General features: G+C 45.7%; 1 protein-coding gene and 1 long non-coding RNA gene across 4 annotated transcripts in view; both read right to left on the reverse strand.

The window, feature by feature from the left end:
- Positions 1 to 482: 482 nt before the first annotated feature.
- Positions 483 to 15,234, reverse strand: LOC6542757 (zwei Ig domain protein zig-8). Of its 3 annotated transcripts, none has more exons than XM_026979008.1 (8): positions 15,062 to 15,234; positions 10,018 to 10,142; positions 9,238 to 9,324; positions 6,228 to 6,395; positions 4,512 to 4,646; positions 4,236 to 4,449; positions 2,861 to 2,972; positions 483 to 2,794 (listed from the first exon to the last, which is right to left on the reverse strand). In XM_026979008.1, the coding sequence occupies exons 1-8, from the start codon at positions 15,177 to 15,179 to the stop codon at positions 2,776 to 2,778; spliced, it is 978 nt and encodes a 325-aa protein (XP_026834809.1). In that variant the 5' UTR covers positions 15,180 to 15,234; the 3' UTR covers positions 483 to 2,775. The 3 variants fall into 3 exon arrangements, with proteins under 3 accessions (XP_026834809.1, XP_026834810.1, XP_026834808.1); XM_026979009.1 differs by having other exon boundaries at positions 9,253 to 9,327; XM_026979007.1 differs by having other exon boundaries at positions 9,238 to 9,327.
- Positions 15,235 to 15,503: 269 nt separating this feature from the next.
- The window catches only part of LOC113564102, a 40,282-nt gene continuing 35,004 nt past the window's right edge, over positions 15,504 to 20,781 (reverse strand). The window contains exon 3 of the long non-coding RNA XR_003407791.1: positions 15,504 to 16,031. This is a non-coding gene — a long non-coding RNA (uncharacterized LOC113564102). The remainder of the gene's footprint in view (positions 16,032 to 20,781) is intronic.

The raw sequence follows: 20,781 nt of genomic DNA on the forward strand, positions 1-20,781 counted from the left end.
AAAACTTTGGTGGCCACAAAAGTTTGCTCCTCGGGGCTGACGGCAGCGTTCAGCGTTCAGCGTTCAGCGTTCAATGCATTTGATTTCACAAACACACTCGGCAAACTTTGGGGAAACTTCGTGGCAGGGGTTTTGGCGGGTGCCAAAGTGCAACATGTTCGCTGCGAACGCTGAATAAAATGTTGACAGAAAGTAAACTGCCGGTCTTGAGTAAAACGTCGAAAAATAATTGGCGCACCGCCCCAAAAAGATGGCAACTTCGTCAAATAGGCAATCCACACTGTGTGTTGCGTCCACAATGGCGTCCAATTATGGCGTGTTGACGAGCAGTCCTTACAAAGGCCTTTCAATCGATTCGGCATTTGTACGGAAGTTTGCTGATTGATTGGTTATGGCCCCCATCCATAGTTTGGGTGGATAACTTACCGAAATCCCTTTTCCAAGCCCTTAGCGCCAAAGAGATAAATGAGAAGTGAATTGCGTAGTTGTTATTTAAATTACATTTATTTTTCAATGATAATCACTTGATTTAGTTCAATGCATTCGTATTGTTTTCCACGCATTGCTGCTTTGGAATTTTTGTCGCCCACTTTCTTTGTATTTGTGCGTGCAAGCACAATGTAGGTCTGGATTTATGTGGATTTATTCATATCTGTACTATTATTAAATTCATATTCGTCAAATTGTTGCAAGTTGAAATTGTACAGTTATTTGCTCGAGCACTGACACTGAAAACAATTGGATGATCCTATATGGGTTTTGGTTTAGTTTCTGCTGTTTCCACACCAAGAGTACATTAACCTATCACCGTTTTTCTTTGTTTTCGCTTGTGATTTTCAATATTTAACGAAGGCCCATTACCGGCCATTCGATATACATATGTAAGTACAAAATATTTACAGTGGAAATGCTTAACAGTAAAAATCAACTAAATGCTTCGTTTAATCATTTTATTTCAATGGAATCGAATAACTTTAACCTTTAAATTGTCCAACGGGCCTTGGGCATACGCATACACATACAGACACATCAAAGAGGGTGTGGAATCGCTTAGTATTTTTGTTTTATCAATAGTTTATTAATGATTAAGCTACGATTTTGGGTTTGCTGTGGGTTCGCTCTAATGAATCTATTCAAACTTCAAATGGTATCCCTTACAGTTTGTTTGCTTGTTTCTTTGTGTTTGTTTGTTTGTTTCTGTGTTTGTTTCTTTGTTTGTAAATTACGTACCGACACTGAACGAATGATAGTTACTAGGCCGGCTAGGTCTGACAACACATCAATTTTAACTGGAGCGGATCCTCTATATGGTATTCTATCGTAAGTGCAGCCTGCAGCCGATATGGAGCCAGCCTAAGTTTATTAAACAGTCGAGAAGTTGTACATAATACGTTACGTAGATTTTTGTTTCATGATTGAGGTGAGGTGTCTCATGGCGGCGGCACAGGCGGCTCCTTGCTCCCGGCCCGTGCCGGGTCAGAGGTCGCGTACGATGTAGAGAATTTAATTGTATTACCATGCTAGATATCTGCTTGTAAAGTAATTATTTTCAATTTTCCGATTTGGCAGACTGATGAATTTAAACTATCCATTGTTCGACATTAGGCTAGGGTTTTGCCCCAACCCGCTCGACGCTCTCTCTTTTGTGCTTTTGCAATTAATTACAGCTTGATTTTGACAGTTTCAGAGCCCATTAGGTGTCCGCATACTCGGGCACCTCATTTCCGTCCAGCTCGCCATCCCTATTCCGTCCACGGGCCCTGGGTTATGCGAGTAATATGGGTAGTATGGGTAGTATGGTAAATGGGTAATATTGCACATTTTCAGTCAGCTGTATGGCTTGTGGTTGGAGCTGTACGATTTCCTTTTTATTTACACAATTTGAATAAATTTCCCAGAACACTCTGCAGTGCTCTTGTGAGTGCGAATGCGTGTGAGTGCTGTGCCATTTGCAATAGAATGTATGTACAAACTTAATAACATAATTAATTAAAAAGAGTTGACGCTCTCGTTTTTATGCTCGTTAACGTTAATATCGCCCCGTTTTTGATGCGGCCTTTTGGGTTGGACGTGCCCGCTGCTTTTTTGCTTTTTTGCTTTTTTGCTTTTTGTATAGATTTCAATTAGCCATTAGTAACAGTTATAATATCGCTTTAATGCGTTTTGTTCATATGTGTACGAGTATGTATATACCTCATCAAATGGACTAAATTGGCTACTTATGCAATTTCCGCTCGCAGTAAAAATTTTGGGTCGCAGAGCATTGATCTTGACCGAACAAAGGCATACAAAATAAGTCTAAGCTTTCAGCTCACCGAACAAGTGAAATTGCACTACACATATACGTAACATGGATGACGGTAACCGAGGACATGGAGGAAATTTAACCGAGCGATATTCATAAGGAAACTCACATACTCTGCAATCCTTAAACATACTGTACAAAATCAATGGGAGGGAGCTTGTTAGCATAACCAATTCTCCTTAACCAATCCAAACTGGTCCGGATGTACGGCTAACTGTCTGGCACACAAACAAGCCAAGTACACTCGCAGGTGTACGAGTGTGCACAGCGACGATTGGTTTAACATGATTTTTACACTTGAGTGCGCATCTCTTACTGAGCTTAGCTTAGCAATTATCCTAGACTGGGGTTATTCAGTTATTAACTTTGTTCGGCTGCCACTACGGCAGTGCCAACACTGAAATAGCTTAAATAGGATTTCTTTGTCGCCCTCCTTCCGTTCGCCTCGGCCAGCCAGCCAGCAGGTCCGCTTAGGTCAGGAAGATATGTCTGGTGGGGATTGGGGTCGCAGTTTAGGACAGTTTGCACAGACTGGATATCAGCTGGGACACTCACCTCACAACAACCGTGTTCAGCAGGAGACAGGGCGCCAGCATCGACCTAAATATGTGCGTCAGGCGATCGGCCGAGGAGGTCTTCCGCCGCGAGATTGCCGCCATATTGTCGCCTGCAGGTGGCAGTGGGGTAAATTTGAATTTGAGTTAGAGCCAGAATTCGCTTAGCGGCAGGCAGGCGAGTGCGAATGCGAATGCGATTATGTGCACCAACAAGCGTGCTCTGCATTTCCATTTTGCATTTTGCATTTTGCCCGCTCGCCGCATTTCCCATTTTCATTTTAATAAGCTGCAGGCTGCGCCATTTGCATACTTTCATTTACACGTCTTATCGTCATTATCAAAAAGCGTGCGATGTCTATTTAAATGCTAAAATTACAAGGAACGCAGCTCGGCGAACCAACAAGGGAGCCGAGGGCTAATTGTCCATGATGGGAACAAAACATCTGCATTGATTAAAACTAAATAGCACGGGCCCTTGATTTGGGCAAATCAAGTAAACTTGGGTAAAAACGAATGAATATTTGATTATGGTCCTTAAGTAAATACAACAAACGAGCAAAATTAAAACTAATTATTAATAAAATACACAGCTTGCGCAAATTAGAAACAAAACCATTATCGAGTTAAGCATACCCGTTTTTGACAAGAAAGTATATTATTTTAATTATAAGCCAAGAGCGAACGCATTGGGCGACTCGACTATGAGATACCCGATACTCGGTTAGTGGGAGAGCGAACGGCAAAGTTAAATGCTCTCTTTTATCGAAGGAAATTTGCAAGAAAACAATAAAATTACAAAAAACCAAGCCTTTGTCAAAAGTGTGGGCGTGGCAGTTTTGGGCGTTCAAGTGGGCGTGGCAATGTCTCTGGAATCAGCATGCGTAATCGCAGCTTTCTGCTTTAAAAAGTTCTTGAGACCTAGACGTTCAACGTTTAAATATATAGTACTTATAGTACTATTATTATAGGATCATAGATGTTTTATTCGATATATATTATTACTATAATATTACACTAGATTCGATTAAAATGATGTATATATTTTAGTTCTTCTTATTGTTTGTTTCTTTCTTTGCAATTTCTATGGATAACTTTTTTGCCGACTAATTAACTAACTTTTTTTACTCTAAAGCCCACAAAGTTAGTTACTCTAAAGCCGGGTATCTGACAGTCGAGCAAGTCGACAAACGAAAATGAAGGGATCAAGTCAGATGGCGCCATAAACAAATTATTTGTTTATTAAGAGAAACTCTCGTAGAATATAATGGTTTAGTTAATTATCAAAAAAAATAAAAAAGCGGAAATGCTGCCCTATTGACCCTTCGCAGAGAATTCCCCTGCAAGTCCCTCGTAATTCAACAAATACAGCATACCTTTTGACACGAAGACGTATATGCTCGCCGGCTCCGTGTTGCTGGCCGAGCAGGTGTAGTTGCCGGAGTCCGTGATCTGCGGTTCCCGGATGATCAGACGGCTCTGAGTGCGTGGTCCCGGGGTCGTCTCAATGGTTATGTCGCGACGGGAGTCGACGTAGTTGATCAGGCGATCGTTCTTTTGCCAGTACACGTACTGCGGTGGTGTAGGACTCTGTGGCACAAAATTGATGGGGTGAACGGAGTAGGGACTTTTCAGCTCACTTCTCGACTTACCTTTTCAATAATGCAAACTAAATTGATTGTTGAGCCCATGTCGACATGCAGCTCGCCGGAGCCCAGTATGAATGCCTCTGGAACAACCACTTGAAGATTCACAAAGTGGGAAATGATGCCAGTCGGTGTCGAGACCTGTGTGTTGGTGTTTGATTTAGTGGTGGATGGTCCGGGGAAGCGGTGAATGAAGGAGACGGGAGTGGAAGGAGCAAGTGTGGCCATTGAGTGCGATTGGTATTCGTAATCAACTTGAATCTTAATGCTTCAGCAAACTGCGAGCAAGAATTACTTTCTTCCCAGCTAGTTCCGAAAAATCGTTGCGAGTGCAAGAAATGTTGCACTCATTGAAATGCAAATCAAACAATTTCAATTTGGCACGCAAAAATGAAACAAAACGAACGGATTCTATATAAGTGGAGCGCTTTCTACACGTCCCAGCTTGAAGCTCTTCTGCAAAATATCCGGCTATCCGGCTATCCGGCAGGCAGCGATTTCAACTGCAGCTTCTCCGGATCCGGATCCGCTGCCGCAGTGGAGTAGGAAAATAACCATTTCGGCATATTTGCATGCAGCTCTCGTTTGCTGCTCAGCTTCATGGTCCATATTCTGTATTCCGTATTCCGTATTCCGTATTCCGTATTGCGAGGTCCTTAGTCCGCAGTCCGTTGTCCGTTGTCCGAAGACAGAAGTCCGGAGGGGACATCGCCCGACCCACTGACTCTGAGCCTGACTCGGTGACTGACTGGTTTGTTCTGGCATGCGGCTTCTCATATTGAAATTGCATGCAAACAATTTTGAAATTGAAGTTACGTTTCTGAAATTGCACCACGCCTCCTCTGCCCCCCTCCCTCCTCCCTCCTCCCATCCATCTAGTCAAAGCATGGCGAATGGCACTTGTGCTGCTGCACAAACAGAGTTGCTGTCAAGTGTCCATTTCAGCAGTGTCTAACTTTGTTGCTTTTCGGTTAGTTGTCCCCCTTTCCCGAGTCCCCCGCTAAGCTGTTTTTCTTCCTGCCCGACCCCTTAACCCCGACCCCCGACCCCCGACCCCCGCACGACGCAGCACCTTCCCTATTTGCATTCCCATGACTTTCGGGCTTACTTGTAAATTACTTCGTGAGGTGGAAGTCCTTGGTTCTTGCAGGACCCGCATGTGTCGGGGTCCGGCTTATCAGGACCCGTTTTCTGGCCAAATTCGTCGCAGACTGCCGGCTGACGCTCACACGCGCTGTCGGACTCGTCAATGTCAACGACACTATCCCAATCCCAATCCCCATCCCAATCCCAATCCCAGTCCCAATCCCAATCCCTCTGCCAATCGGACTCGAATGCGGATTGACATTCACATTGGAAGCTTCTCTGCCAAAGAGAGCCTGGTCAGAGCAGAAGGCCGCGAAGAGTGGCCTTAAATCGAACCTTTGCATACACAGCTTCATTTCCATTTTACAATTAAATCATGCGCAGGGTAAAAATCGACGTGACGCGAAATCAGCGAAAAGCTAAAGCCCGAAAACCTCAATTCAACGTTCTCGTGCAGGGAAACGCAGGGACGCGAATCGAGAGCATATGCAAATGGACTTTAGTTTATTTCAACTGCGCCTCATGCATAAAATATGGAGCCATCATTCCCGGCCGCCCCATCGGACTCCCACGCACACGCCCACTCCCATGCCCGTTCCCGTTCCCGTTCTCGTTCCCGTTCCCATTCCCACTTACCTGACACTCGTACATGCCGTGATCCCGGCGCTGCACAAACTTTATCTGCAGAGTCCACATGTTGGAGCCGGGCGTGTGCAGTATGGCGAAGCGCTCATCGTTCGTGTAGAGCTGGGCCCCCGACGACAGGATGTGCCAGTCCCGGCGGCGGATCCAAGATATTTGGTTCTGTTGACGAAAGCCCGAGCGGGCGCGTTATTAACGAGCGGACTAATTGGTAATCGAGTACTACACACACGGATAATTAATAGCACTACAAGTAGGCAGCACAGCCAGATCAGCCCATGCAATTAGCGAAACATGCGAATATTACTCGAAAAGTAATTAAAAAATACTCAAAAGCCCCACGCAGCAACCACCATCCCACCGCCGACGTCCGTGCCGCGTTGACTTTTCGCGGGGCTGTGGTCCTCTGGGGGAAGCTGGTTGGCTTAAATTACGACATTGGTTGACAAGTGGATAAGCTATTTTTAATGTGCCGACAGGTGCACGCTCACTAAGAAGCAAATTTAGCATGGAGCCAATTTATAGTAGGCAATTTCAGAAAATGCTTAAATAGGCTAAAACCGCCATGGGCACCGAAACTAATGAAGCAATTACATCTCGCCTTCATCTTAATTTTTTATTTATTTTTTAGTTGAAACAAAAAGCAAATTCGGGTGTGTTGTGGTCAAAAATCTTTCTGATAATTGATCATTTTGTCTACATACTTAAACGAGAAACTACAATTTACAGTTGAAAAAGATTGAGTATAGCTATATGATACTTGATATACTCATCTAAATATTATGAAAATAGTGTGCCTTTAAATATGAGTGGCGTCTGGTACGTACATATTCATATCCATCTGATGGCTACATAAGCTCGTCTAATTATCCCAAAAAAGAATATACATTTATTTTAAGGGATAGGAAATTCTTCCTTCTGCATATCGCTTTACCACCTACCGTTACTACGCGTAACGGGTTTATAAATTCCATCTACCATATCGCTATAAACTAGAAAGGCAGCCTGCTTCGGGTAGCCGACGCTTATCTACCCCTTGCACTTGTTATATAAACAATGGAGAACGCTATAGTCGGTTTCCCCGACTGTCAGATACCCGTTACTCAGCCAGTGGAGGTGCGGACGAGAAATTTTAACATTTTTCTGGCTTATGTAGATAGATGTGGAGAAGCAATAATGAAATGAAAAAAATGTTTCAACATTTTTAAAAGTGTGGGAGTGACAGTTTTGGGCGGCTTGTGGGCGTTAAAAGGTGCGTAAAAACTTCGAAATTGAAAAAATATCAAAAAATCAACACATTTTTCAAAAGAGTGGGCGTGGCATCTTTGGGCGGTGTTTGTGCATGAGAGTCAGTGTGACAAAAAGTTTTTTGGCAAAACTATAGAAATGAACAAAACTAATAACAAAATTTAAAAAAATCAAAACATTTTCAAGAAGCTTTGGCGTGGCTGTTTTAGGCGTTTTGTGGGCGTTAGAGTGGGCACGGCAAGAAGTTTTTTATCAGATGGAAAGCAATTTACTAAACTACCAAAAAAATTTAAAAAAATATCAAAACATTTTTCAAAAATGGTAATCGGGATAGTTTTGGTCCGTTTGTAGGCGCCAGAGTGGGCGTGGCAACACGGGTCAACAAACTTGCGCTGTGTCAATGTCTCTGGAATCTGCAACATTAATCTCATATTTCCAGTTTCTTTAGTTTTAAGATATCGACGTTCATACGTACAACGTTCATAACAACGAATCTATGACTCCTTTTCTAATTTTCAATTACTGAATGTTTCAAAACTGCAGCGCTCAGACTTTTGAAAAGTTTGCTTAGATTTTTTCATTGTATTATTTTCCAATTTCCACCAATATGCTAAAAAAATATTTCACGCCTATCCTAACGTCAAAAACCTTCATGCCCACACTTTTAAAATTCTTTTAATTTTTTTTATTTTATTATATTTCTTGCCAATTTCTACCAATATGCCAAAATGAATGTCGAACTTTCTCGTTTACATATTCATTATCTGAGTAACGGTTATTTCATTTTCAAGGAACTCGACTACTGCGTTCCCTCTTGATTCCATTTATATCTCATTTTTTCATTCGTACTACAAAAAATTCCTATTCATCCAAAAGTATGACTTTTGGGAATGCTCATGCAGCTAGCCTTCAAAGTTGGCATCGATACGGACGGACGGACAGACGGACGGACGGACAAAGATATGATTCAAATCTTCGATGCGTTGCCAACTTCTGAGTGAAATCAGGACACCCTCATCAAGGGTATAAATTGAGCCGTAACTAGTGCTGGCTAAATTGAAACAAACGTTTTCGCGGTCTAACAAATTAATATTTCGCAATAGTCGCAGCCCGGTATGCGAGGCACTTGGTTGTTAACCAACCGAATGTCAAACATTGTGTACTGGAATTGTCATCCTAACAAACGTTTGCTTTCAACTACAAATTAAGCTCTTGCTCTGCTGTTATTCGTGCTTGACTGCTTAACAAATTAGACTTTTGCGTGCCGCTTTCAGCAAAGAGGCAAATGAAAATGCCATATAATTAGACAGAAGAATGAAATGGAAATGAAAACGAAACCGAAACGAAACGAAACGAAACGAAAACGCAAATGGGAAAAGTGGGAAATGGTGCAAAATATCTCAAATACGATATGCACATAGAATTGCAGAAGCAGCTGTGCTCGCAGCAGATCCTGGCCATCTCATGCGCTGGTCCCGACTGGAATTCAATTTTGCTGCCACTAAACAAAGCGCTTTTTCATGCAAGGCATGCGGGAGGGGATTACGGACTTGGGGTGTAGGGTATCGGGCTTGGATGTGGGACATGGGGTATGCGACACAGGACAATTCAGGATGTGGCATTGTGATTTGGGAAGCTGAGGGACAGGGCGTGCACGTTGAACAGAACAGAACAGAACCGAACCGAACAGAGGAATGTCATTGCCGTTGCCGACATCGTGGTTCGACGAGGTACAATTAGAAAGACAAAAACAAACCCAATTTACACCCACTCTGTCCACGCCGGAGACCTTGCAGACCAGGAAGGCGGTGCCACCCAGCTGGACTGTGGTGTTGTGCGCCATCAGCTTTTGGAGCAGGAAGAATCGCAGAACGGCGGCAGAAAGAAACGGAGCGGGAGAGACAGAGAGAGAGAACACAAGACAAAAAGTTAAAAGTTCATTTTTTACGATTTGTACGATTTTACGATGCCGAAAGAGGTGGTTAAAAAACGAAACGCATCCAAGTCGCACAATTAGTCAGCAAAACAGCGCCAGCCCAGGATCCACGACCCGGACCGAGCAGTACTTCAGAGGAGGAGCTACTTGGGCAGGACCGGGACGCGAAGAGGTCGACTGGGTGTGGGTGGTCGTGGTCCGGGCGTCTGGTGGTTGCGGCGCGCCTGCTATTTGGATAATTAGATTCGAAGCCAGCGCGAATGAATTATAAATAAGCACTAAAGATTAATTAGTCCCGGCAATGGAGTCCAGATCACATCGGACTCGTTCCCGCCGTGCTGGTAATTAGTGTTAGTGTGCTTCAGTGGGAAAGTGGTCCGATTGGTGCGTCCGGGCTCCTGCTGCATCTTTCGGATACGGCACCTACGTATTGATCAAGACAGGGCACACTGTTTTGCTGACGAAAGCGGCTTTTGTGCTTGCTATGGCTGGATTCAATTTAAATTTGATTTCGGATGGCACTTTATTAAATCCATCCGGACGGAGGACGGAAGACGGAGGACTCCGGACGGAGGAACGCAATCTGTCAATGGGACTTACCTCACTGTCCTCGAACATTGGACTGTCGCTCGAGTCGAGATTATTATCCAATTTTGAATCGCCATTTATACCGCCGCGCATCCATAGCTTCTTCCAATCGTTATCTGTGAGTATTGACTTTTGATCTGCAATCAGAAAATAGCAGCCACGAGCGTTAGACAAAACCAATTGCAGAGTGAAAAGTGCAGTCACAAATTGTGTTAAAGCCCGCTTCTTTTGCCTCTCTTGCCACCAAATCCGATTGATGCAATTCGACTGTAATCAGCACAAGTGTCAGGCTGGTGCAGCTAGCAAATTAATGTCATTGGCCCGAGGCCAGAACTATCCAATTTCAAAATCCAAGTTCAAAACACTCACATTCGCGCTTTTCTAAGCCTGCTAAAATGTGCAGTGCCACCTTTTTTGCGTAAGTCTGACCATCCATCTAAATATCTATGTATCTATTTTCTATATATGCATAGAAACAAACGCATACGAACTTTCAAACATGTAAAGTGTGGCATTCTTGAGCACACGCAAGTTTTGAGGATATGTGTTACCCGGAATTTTGGGACTTGAACTTGGAAGAGCGCACCAGAAGAGCTAAACAAATCACAATCATTGGACGTGATAAAAGCATTTCGTAGTTGAACCAAGTTCTACCACAGTTTATGTTGAAACTAATGAGGGGATAGAAGGGGAAGAGCAGTGAAGTTGGCCCTCTTCACAGGTAAGATTTAATTTCTTGAGCAGCTCTTAATCTCTGGCTGGCAAACTTAGAAAATAATATTTGCTAAAAACTTGTGCAACTAAAATCTGTATGCCATCATTGCCTACGACCAGCGAAGTGGCAATTAATATGCCGGCTCTGGGATTATTAAGAATTCACCGAGCCTTCCTTTCAAAATTTAAATTTAATCAGAGCAACTACGGTCCCGTCTGCTTTTTGCTCTAATTAGGAAACTTTGATTGCCCTGGCAACGCGGTCTAGTAGTTCAGCTGACCGTTTGGCATCCAAAATTAGATTTACGCAAGAGTGCGCATCGGTTTTTAATATTTTCTATAGTGCGTGCTCGAGACTCTGCAAAACGGCGGGGCGAAGGTGAAGGTAGGTCCTGAACTATTAACCCGCTGGGTGCTCAAGAGCTGTGTGTGGTTGGCTGTGTAAGTGAGTGCCCTCTGGAAGGGAATTTATCCAATCAATCAGGCAGCGTAACCCGAAAACTCTGCGAGCGACTCCTTAGCCTTGGCGGCTTGCAATTCGTTGTGCTAAAAATCGAGAAGGGGATCCACGGATCCACACAGCGCCCACCTCCGGCTGTCGGCCATAAAACACAGCGGAGCGAGCTTACACTTTTATTGCCTCGTAAATTTTTATAGTTCATACTTTAGGCATGCGTATGCAATCCCGCAGATGTATGGTATCTGTGAGTGTGCTGCTCCTGCGTGTGTGTTGGGATTGTCCTTTTTGCGCTACCACGTTATTTATGTGACCAAAGTCCGCAGTGACGTCAAGGCCCACTGCATTGATTTCGAGTTTGTTCTGATTGACCGAATGCGAATTTATTTATTTCGTCATCAGATAAATCCACAGTTATGATTTGACTGGGCGATTCGCAAGACAAAGGACGGAATACCAAGAAATGACAAAAACGAAATACGAGCTTGATGATTTCCATAATAAATACAATGCCAATTAAAGTACGTATATCTTCTTGTTATAAATTGTAGCTTGTATCTTTACTAGCTTTTCAAGCTGCCACTTGGTGTTTTGTTTGCTGCTATTTATTTAACCTATTTAGCTCATATTAGCTCATCTACTAGTTATGAACGTTTCCGCACAGGAAAAAGTATGTAACAAGAATGTTAGGAATTATTGTTTGGGTCATCTATAAACGTAATGTATTCATACTGCGACATTTTTAATCGTTCTAACGATACTACAGACGAATTGCGGCTATGTACGGAATTCCAATAACCATCTGCATCCGAAAAAGAGAGATTTCGAGTCATTGTAGAGCTTACTCAATGGAATAGGTTACTAAGGTCTATATATTTGTGCTCCAATGCTAACGAATCAAAAAGGAATTCTCTAATATATTCCATAATCTTTAGCATTAAATAATACACAAGCTAAGGACTACCTTTCATTTTTGTGGTGGGTTCGCTTTGGCGTATTTGGGTATTACGCAGCGTTCTACACACGAATCGAAAGCAATATACCCTCTACTCATCGGTGTTTGGGTATACAAGTCAAGGGCAGACAAAGGCGAGGCCACTTGACCTAAGTCGACTGAAGGCGGCTTTATGACGGGTCAGGTTGGTTTCGGTGGTGAAAAGATAGAAAGCGAAAATGTTTGCACACACACACCCTCACATCATTTATTCCTGCATTTGTATGCATGGCGGCCCTCCACACACAGGCAAGTGGAAATATATTGGGCACGTTAAGAGGAATTTAAATGCTCGGGCCGAGACACAAAGCCAACTGCTCAGAACTAAGGTCATGTGGCAGAGTGTGGCAGCGTGGCAGTGTGGCAGCGTGGGAGTGCGTTAGTGGAGGGGTGAAGGCCGAGCGCGATAATAGTGGGAAAACACGCACTGCTAATAAAATGGCTCGGGCCGCGTATTCCATCGCATCCTGTTCGGCTGGGCGGTACGTGCGCATGTCGGCTGCCTGCGGCTTAGGCGTGTGAATTATATTATGCCTGGAAGTAGGCAAGTGTAATAAAACTTCGCCAGAAGCGAAGGCAAGCGGGGCCGGCGGGGGGTTTTGGCTAGAAATCCATTTCTGGGCTAACCGGACGCCGCAACAAAAGTGGCTATAACTGGCAATACTCGTGTATAAGTTTTCGTTTCGTTCGTCGCATATTTCATTCCGCTGCCCCTCCACCGCCCTGCTAAAAGCGACTGCTAAAAAGCGATAAATAATGAAGTCAGCAAGTGCGGCTGGCATTCTCGCATGTTTATTATTTATAATAAATATTTCTTGTCAATCTCTCGACCCGACGCACCCACCGCTTAAGTTGTATGGCCCACAGGCACGACACATTGGCTATTGTCCTCCTTGTCGACGCTGTTTTTGTTGTGGCTGTTGCTGTTCCTGCGCACTTGCCACGCTTCAAATTATTATTTATCTGTCCCAGCCCTGTCAGCAGTCAGCAGTCAGCGCCGAGTCTTGTCTGCCTCGCTGCTCCGCGACGTATACGTAATATTTTAATACCCCGCCAATATGTGTGCGAGTGTTAATCCCTAAATCTGCTTAAGTCGGCGTTCTTTGCCCGCCCGAGTGCCGAAGTGCTTAGCTGTTTTAAGCTCTCCGCCGTGGCCCCCGTAACCCGTAACCCACACCCCTTAACCCGTAACCCATAACCCATAACCCATGAGCCACAGCTCGCAGGTGAAAGATCCCGCCAGGTTTTACACACGGCCCACGAGCTTAATTTTAAAACCGCTAAGCAAATTTGCAAAAAAGCTGACTGCGCGGCAGTGTCTTCCTCAGCCGCCCAGCTTAAAACTCATTTGCACTTGAACGAGTGTTCGCCTGGGAACGAGTGGGTGGAGCAGCCAGGTGACAGGCATCCGCTTGTGCTTGGTGATGTGTGGGTGCTCCGCTCAAGGTCGCTGCTCCACACGGACCGACGTACATGTTTGCCTGCCATTCACCAGCGAAATAATGTTTTTCCAGCGAAGCCAGAAAAATGTTTCCGTGGAAAGGGATCGTGTTATCAGTAGGCGATACCTCGGTCCCTCCCTGCAGAGCCTGACCCGCTCCCAAGTGACGATTTGCAAAAATCTGGCCCTGAAATGGGCCCCCAAGAAACTGGCTGCGTCACTCCACCTTGTAAATTTCACCTGCGCCGACGCCTTCGCTCTGCTCCGCAGATACCACGCATATTTTCACACGCCACGTCACACTTTCCGTGCAATTTAAAAGTCAATTTTAAAAGTTTTGCCCGACAACGATTTTCGAGCCACAAGTCGTCGCCATAAATTTTCTATTTTCCATTTTTGCACTGTCACACGAGCTCCGTTTGTCTTCGGCGCCCCAAGTGTCCACCCCACTTCCTCGTCAGGTTGCGTAATGAGCGGACCGCGCGATTTGATAAGGTGTCGTCGTGGGGGGCGTGGCAGGCTGGGTAATTTATGCGTAACGCGTTTGTCCGGGGGCGGCACAAAAAATAGCACCAAACAACAGCGGCAAGCGCCGCGACTTCGACTTCGACTGCGACTTTGCGTGGCGCCCCAGGTCAAACCAAAGCCGCAAGGACAGCGACTCATCAACAAGGTGGGTCGCCCTTGGCCCTTGGCGCTAATCTCTCCCCTGTGTATTTTTCATTATCCTTATTATTTGTGAACGTTACGTGTTGGCCATAACTTAGGCGCTCTAACAATGCGTATACGTGCCGCTCGCCGCCGTCGGGCGGCAGGAGGCGGGTTTTTTGGGTGTGTCTGGCCGCCTATTTTAAGTGAATTAGCGGAAGGTCAAATCGCAGTGCTCCGCGAATGGGCATTGCCTAGGATATCCGCGGGCTTAAGATACTTGGCTGCATTTGGATAGCTGCTCAAGGCCTTGCCCACTCCCGGGTGCCTCGCGCTCCTCGCAGCTCGGTTGCATTCCATTTGCGAAATGAATTGCAAACATTTAAATATCCCACCTACAGCAGAAGCCGCCGTGCCCTCCCATAACTGAAAATATTCGAGGCAAAGTTTTGTGCCGCAGGTGCTTGCTTAGAACACTTGGAGCGTAATTAAATGCGGCGGAGACTACAATAAAATTCCTGGCACTATAAATCCGCAAATTGGTAAAGTTTCGCGCTGGCTTACGAGCGGCGCTAAGGAGCTTTAATTGCGGACTGGGACTGATTTGTTAGCTTGTGTAAATATTAAAATAGACTGGGTATCGGAGAGTCAGTCAGTCCACCGTGCTAAGCCGTTCGCATAAATTTCGCCTTAATTTACTTAGCACTCAACCAAGTCCCTCCAAGCTGGTCTAATTTAATTCTGGGCGGGGCAGGACAATAAAAGTGGACACGGCTAGGTGACTTGGGGTATTGGAACGCACCTGGCTCGAGGGTGGTGGCCAGGAGCAGCGTCGGCAAGCAGAGCAGCAGGATGCGCAGTTCCATCAGGTGCAGGGGCCGCCGCAGACGCAGCAACAGCCGTGGCGGCACCATTGGCATCCTTGCTCCCTTCGCCAGGCCCGTGGTTTCCCTGTTGTTCCTCCTCCTCCTCCTCTCCCTCTCCCTCTCGCTCTCCTTCCTCCTCCTCCAACGGCCTACTGTCCACGGCCTTTGTCCTGGCACATCGATGGGCGGGCGGAGCGTATTGTCTGACTGGCTTTTGTGGCTGCTTATTAGGGTTAATGGGTTTTTGAATGAACGCGCTGAATCCTTTCAGCTACGGCAACCACACAATGCCGGCATCTCCGGCGCACATATGCCTCGCCGGGTTGCTCTTGCTGCTGCTGCTGTTGCTGCTGCTGCTGCTGCTGCTGCTGCTGTTGCTGCTAGTTGATGCGATGCGATGCGTCGCTGATAAATGATGCTGGTCCGATGGCGATGTGCAGCTCAGCCTTTTTGCCAGCTCCGTTTTTGCGTCGCCTGTCAATGCGCTGTTGTCCTGCGAGTCGAGTCACAATGCTCGTTGCCGCCTCTCGCACTGCTCGCAAATTTGCAGCTCCTTCCTCGAGACTTCCCTCGCTATTGAGTCTATTGAGTCGGTGCGGAAAAAAGCAGCACGGTCTTCATCATTTTTCATGTCACTGCGTGTTAGCACATTAAGCCACGTCGGGGTCCGTGTAACCCTGGCTGTATCTATCTTGTATTGTGTGGCTGGCAAAAAATTAACACTCGCCTTTTTATGAAATTACATTCAATTTGCTCTAGAGGATGTTCTGCCTCCTTGCCTCCTTGCCGCCTCCTGCGAAGAACAATGTCGGAAGCGTGGCGCCGATGATGAATCGCCTTCAACGTGATGTCCTGTGTCCTCCGAGGGTCCTTCCGCTGCGCGGCTCCCTCTTCCCGCGTGGTTAGCTGAAACGAGAAAGCACGCATATGATATGGCTGCACATAATACATAAGGAGTAGGAGTAGGTGCCTATAAAAAAGTATAGAAATAATGGTCGCTTCTAATTACAATCGCAATGCCCATTGCCCGACCTAATTCCGACGGTCCGCTCGACTTCACGAGCGGCGCGCTGGGGATGCCCATTCATTTGCATATAGAAGGAAATTTATTTATTGTTCGAGCGAATTTGGCACATTATTTATAGGTCAGCGATAGCAGGACTCCCCAGCGAGGGGAACGAGGGGAGCGGGGGGAGGACTGGGATTATGCAAAATGACCGGCCAACAATTTGCTGAACTGGACGCTGCCCAGCAGGACTCAGGCGGGGTTTTCCATAAATTTGTATTTATTTGCTCGCACGCGTGAGTGAGTTTATTTAAATTTTTATGCTGGGAGCCGTAAAAAGCGGAGAGCACTTGAGACTTGGACAAAGTTTTGTGGCGTGTCATAATTTTTATCTGAAGCGCGTATCTTTCTCCTGCGTCTGCTCCCTATTATTGCCTTACATTTAGTGGTATTTCACATTACGACGATGCTTACGAGTATATTGCTGTGGGAGGCAGGGACAGGCGAAATCCGGCGATTTCATGGACAGAGTTTGCTCCACTGGCCGGGAAAAAAGCAGCTCTAATGAATACAAATTTCACGAAGCGCTGTGCACATAAATTAAAATTGAAACTCGGCCGCAGAATTGCCAAAGCGTTCGCTCATTTTAATTACAGAACTATGTGGCTTTCTGAGCCCGCCGATTCAGAATTTCTGATTTCGCGCTGCAGGCCGCAAGTTTGCCATGGTATTTAATTAACGCCGCCGCGCTCATGGACAAACATTAGCAAATGTCATGCAGCCCGAATTTATGGCACACTCGTGTGCCATTCGCTTAAATTGATAATGCTGGGTGGGCGGCGATCTCCGGGGTGGCAGTTAGCCGTTATTTGCTGCCACTTTGCTTCTTTCGTTCAAATGCAGCAGTTTATAGTAATTCGGAGAGTAAATGTCATGCCGGAGGAATTCTTGTTTATGTATCTGTGTTCTTTGGCCAACTGCGAGTGTGTGTGTGTGTGATTCCTAGTGAGCGTGAGTGTGCGAGCTGTTCTACACAACTATGCACTTAAATGCAGTCACGTACACACACTGCGACGTACATATTATTATCTTGACACAATGGTGCCATAAAACTTAAAGACCCCCCCAGCGTTTTGCATTTGCCTTGCCTTTGCCGTTGCCTTTGCCTTTGCCTTTCCATTGCCTTTGCAATTGCGAGGGCAAGCGCTGAAGGACATGGCATTTGCTTTCTCCTCCCCTGACCCTCCCCCCCCCCATTTCTCCACCGCCCAGCAAGTTCTTTCTGTTTTTGTTTCTCTTTCTTCCTCCGCCTCCGCCTCCGCCTCTGCTTCTGCTCTGCTTTCCTCTTTCATTCCACTCGCACCCTGCAAATGCACATTTGTGTGCACTTCTCCCCACACACACATACACACTCACACTCACACTCACACACTGGAGCTTCCTCCTGCTGGCGCTTTGGAGGCTATATGGAAATTGTAATAAGTTGCAAACCCAAAAAGCTGATGTCATGAGGTTAGTTGCCGGGGCTCAAGTTTCAAGCGACAATCATGTGCTCTCCCTTTATGTTTTGTGCTTCGCCCTGTTTTGTTTTCCTTTCTTGGCTGCTGACCTCATACTTCATTCTGCAGCTTTTGTCTAGCCTGTCATACGACTGGGGCTCCTGCTTGCTGCATAATGCACTGCGAATGGGCGGTGAGCCGGCCATATTGTTGTTGCTGCCGCTTGTCCGTGCTGCCAGAAGTCGGTCCATGTTGTTCCCCACGAGGTCTCGGTGAAGGAGCTCGTATAATTAAGTGTTCCGAAGGACCGTGTATTATGGTTGACAGTATTTGCAAATAGCTATAAATAATTTAAATGCATGCTCGGGGATTTGGACCATTTGGACCGACCATTTGGTACGATAAATTGAGAGGCGGCACCACGGCGTATGCGTGATATGCAACGCTTTGGGAGGCAGCTAGGTTTCGATCAGGCTCACCTCACTGCTGCGCCGCCAGGCGTATGTCTCCACATCGTAAAGTCATCCCGAAATGAGTTACCCTCCAATGAGACCCAAATATTACTCTGGTGCTTGGCAATTTGGCCTCCGGTGGGGGGAGCAGGGAGCGCCCGCATTGGTTGGCTGTTTAATTAGCATTCGTAATTAGAGCGACTAGCGCTGAAACTAGATAATTATTACGGTTAACTCCGGCAGTGGCCAGCAGATTGCATTTGTCACTGCCAGCTCAGACGGCATGGACCAAGCTTTTTGTGCCGGATTGCAATACAAATGCCATAAATGCGGAGCCAGCCATAACAATGTCCATTCTGTGGCTGAATCGTTGGGGTTGGCTCCTTGCTTGCGGCCCCACCCAAGCCCACAAATTCAAATGGAAATTACGCGTTTCGAATTTTGATTGCACTTGAGTGCCTGCATAAAAATGAACATTAAATAAATTCCCCCTTCCCCCTCCCCCTCCCCCCCAGTGCCGACAATGCAGTTACACAGTAATACCATGTTCTCGGATACAGTCATTCTAGAACGAATACGAGTATGTGTGTCCGTCTGATTGCATGCGTGTGGGCATTTTGCATCTCTCATGTCCGGGTAATTGTTTTGCGCTCTTTTCCGTTTCCGGTGTATTGCACTTGAATGCCTTTAAATTGCGATATTTTTATTTACATTTATCTCGGCGTCCTTTCGGCCCTAATTATAGTGAAATTCATGCATAAGTGCTCTGAATCGCAGCACTTGTATTTATCCACAAAGAATTGGTCTTAAATCTCTTGCTGTTCACCAGTGATAATCACGGCATAAACAAGACTCCTGAATTTTGCATAATGGAACCCCGTTTATGCAATTTCCGCATTATAAATGATTTTACGTAATATTCCAGTTCACTTGGAAGCAATCCAAAGCCAAAACAATAACAGCAATACCTAGATCATGGAATTCTTATATGGCGATTTCCAAATACAAAGCTTACAAATCAATTATTAGAAATAAACTGTCCATTGTAGCTTCAAGTTTACTGGCCAGAACAAAACTACACCACTGATGCACAACGAGAGTTGGCCAAGATATTTCATGATCTTCAGAAAACAGAGCTAACGAGCTCGTTTCTGGAATGTATCAGGGCAGACAAACCTTTAGGTGTCGTTTTCGTGCGGAAAATTGGCAAGCTCAGCCAGAACACACAATCGCCATGGGTGGCAGTGTATGCCAGTATGGGAGACTTGTTTGCTATCCCGAGGGGCGCAAGAAATCCTTTCTAGAACTAGTTGCCAACATTTAAAAACGGAGAAACTTGCAGGCGGCAAAACTTTTTCAATTTAAGCCCGCTGCACCCGCTGCACCCACCGAACAGCCCGTCTGAGCTGCATCCGCTGCGACGCCATAACTTTAACTTTGGGCTTGTTAATTCACCGCTGAAAAGTGCATTGGCAACATTTGAATTATTCCGTGCCATTGCGAGCCAGCGAGGACAGTTTGCTGGGAAACGCTGCTCATTTAGCCTTAATTAAAAGTGCCGGAGTTGCCGAGCGGAGACTAAGTTGTCGACAGCCCATTTAGCGGGTGCATTCTTTAAGACGCGCGCAAGTTTGCTACCAAATATTTAGGGCACAGTTTGTGGCGCCCACCCTTTTGGATGGGATGGGTCGCGCCGGTCGTAGGGAAGAAAACTCGGGGCAGTAATAATAAAAATAAAACTATTCCTGGTGTTTATTTAAGTTTAGAAATTGTACAAATTTTCGTAAATTGTTTTGTGCTTTGCCACGGTTGTTACAGGCTAAAAGGACGAAACTTTCCCAGCCATCGCCTAGGTATTGTTTGGATGTGTGCGTCACTACATTTGTGCCACAGACGTCCCCTGCCCTCCTGCCCCTGCCTCTGTTCGTGCCCCCCACTTGGTCGTTCAGCATTTGCTTTTTTCATTCAGTGCCGTGACTGCAGCAAAGTTTTAGTTTGGCAATTTTGCCTTTCCGTTCGCTTCGTGGGATATTTTTCTTTCTATTCTCCTTTTTCGCTTCCCCTGCTTTCGCAGTTGAGTTTCGCTTTTTGGGTGGACATTTTTGTTTCGTTTTGTGCTTTGTTAGTTCCGTTTCCGCCCGACACACACACACACACACACACACCCACTTTGCCACCAACATCCCACTCCCTTGGTGGCAGTGCTCTATTTTCGCTGCTGGCCCGTTCGTTTTTATTTCATGTGGTGTTGTCAACTTATTTCTGCGTTCGGTGATTTATTTTCTAAACAATTAAAGAAAAACAGAGATACAAAGGGCGAAAAGCAGGACCGCTACAGATAGCAGCGGGGAAACGCATCCTCATGAATTTTTCAGTTGAATTATTTACAGGAAAACGCAAGATAACGGATGGCTGCATCCGCTGGATGCAGGTAAAAGAGGCGCGCAAACCCGAAACTAACTACCTGGCAACTATCTTTCAATGGCACAAAAACTATAGGTGCTTTGGTGCGCAACGGCAAGTTACTGGTCTTTGTTTCGCTGATCCCCAAACGGATGCTTCCCTCACTTGCTTGGCAGAGGCTATTTTCGATGAGCTGCAACGCTCCTCCTGCAGCAGGATAACTAATACGACGTTTCACCACTATTCCCCCACAAAATTAATTTCTTTTCGCTCCTCCGCCCGACCACGTGTGTCGG

Source organism: Drosophila erecta, unplaced genomic scaffold, assembly GCF_003286155.1.
Source record: "Drosophila erecta strain 14021-0224.00,06,07 unplaced genomic scaffold, DereRS2 tig00000055-arrow-pilon, whole genome shotgun sequence".
Taxonomy (NCBI): domain Eukaryota; kingdom Metazoa; phylum Arthropoda; class Insecta; order Diptera; family Drosophilidae; genus Drosophila; species Drosophila erecta.

Excerpts from the sequence above, each read along its gene's own strand:
- LOC6542757 (XM_026979007.1), bottom strand. The coding sequence starts at position 15,179 with ATGCCAATGGTGCCGCCACGGCTGTTGCTGCGTCTGCGGCGGCCCCTG. Across the intron at positions 6,396-9,237 it reads ACAGAGTGGGTGTAAATTGG|AACCAAATATCTTGGATCCG; the intron begins GTTTGTTTTTGT and ends TTTCGTCAACAG. Across the intron at positions 4,450-4,511 it reads TAGTTTGCATTATTGAAAAG|AGTCCTACACCACCGCAGTA; the intron begins GTAAGTCGAGAA and ends TTTGTGCCACAG.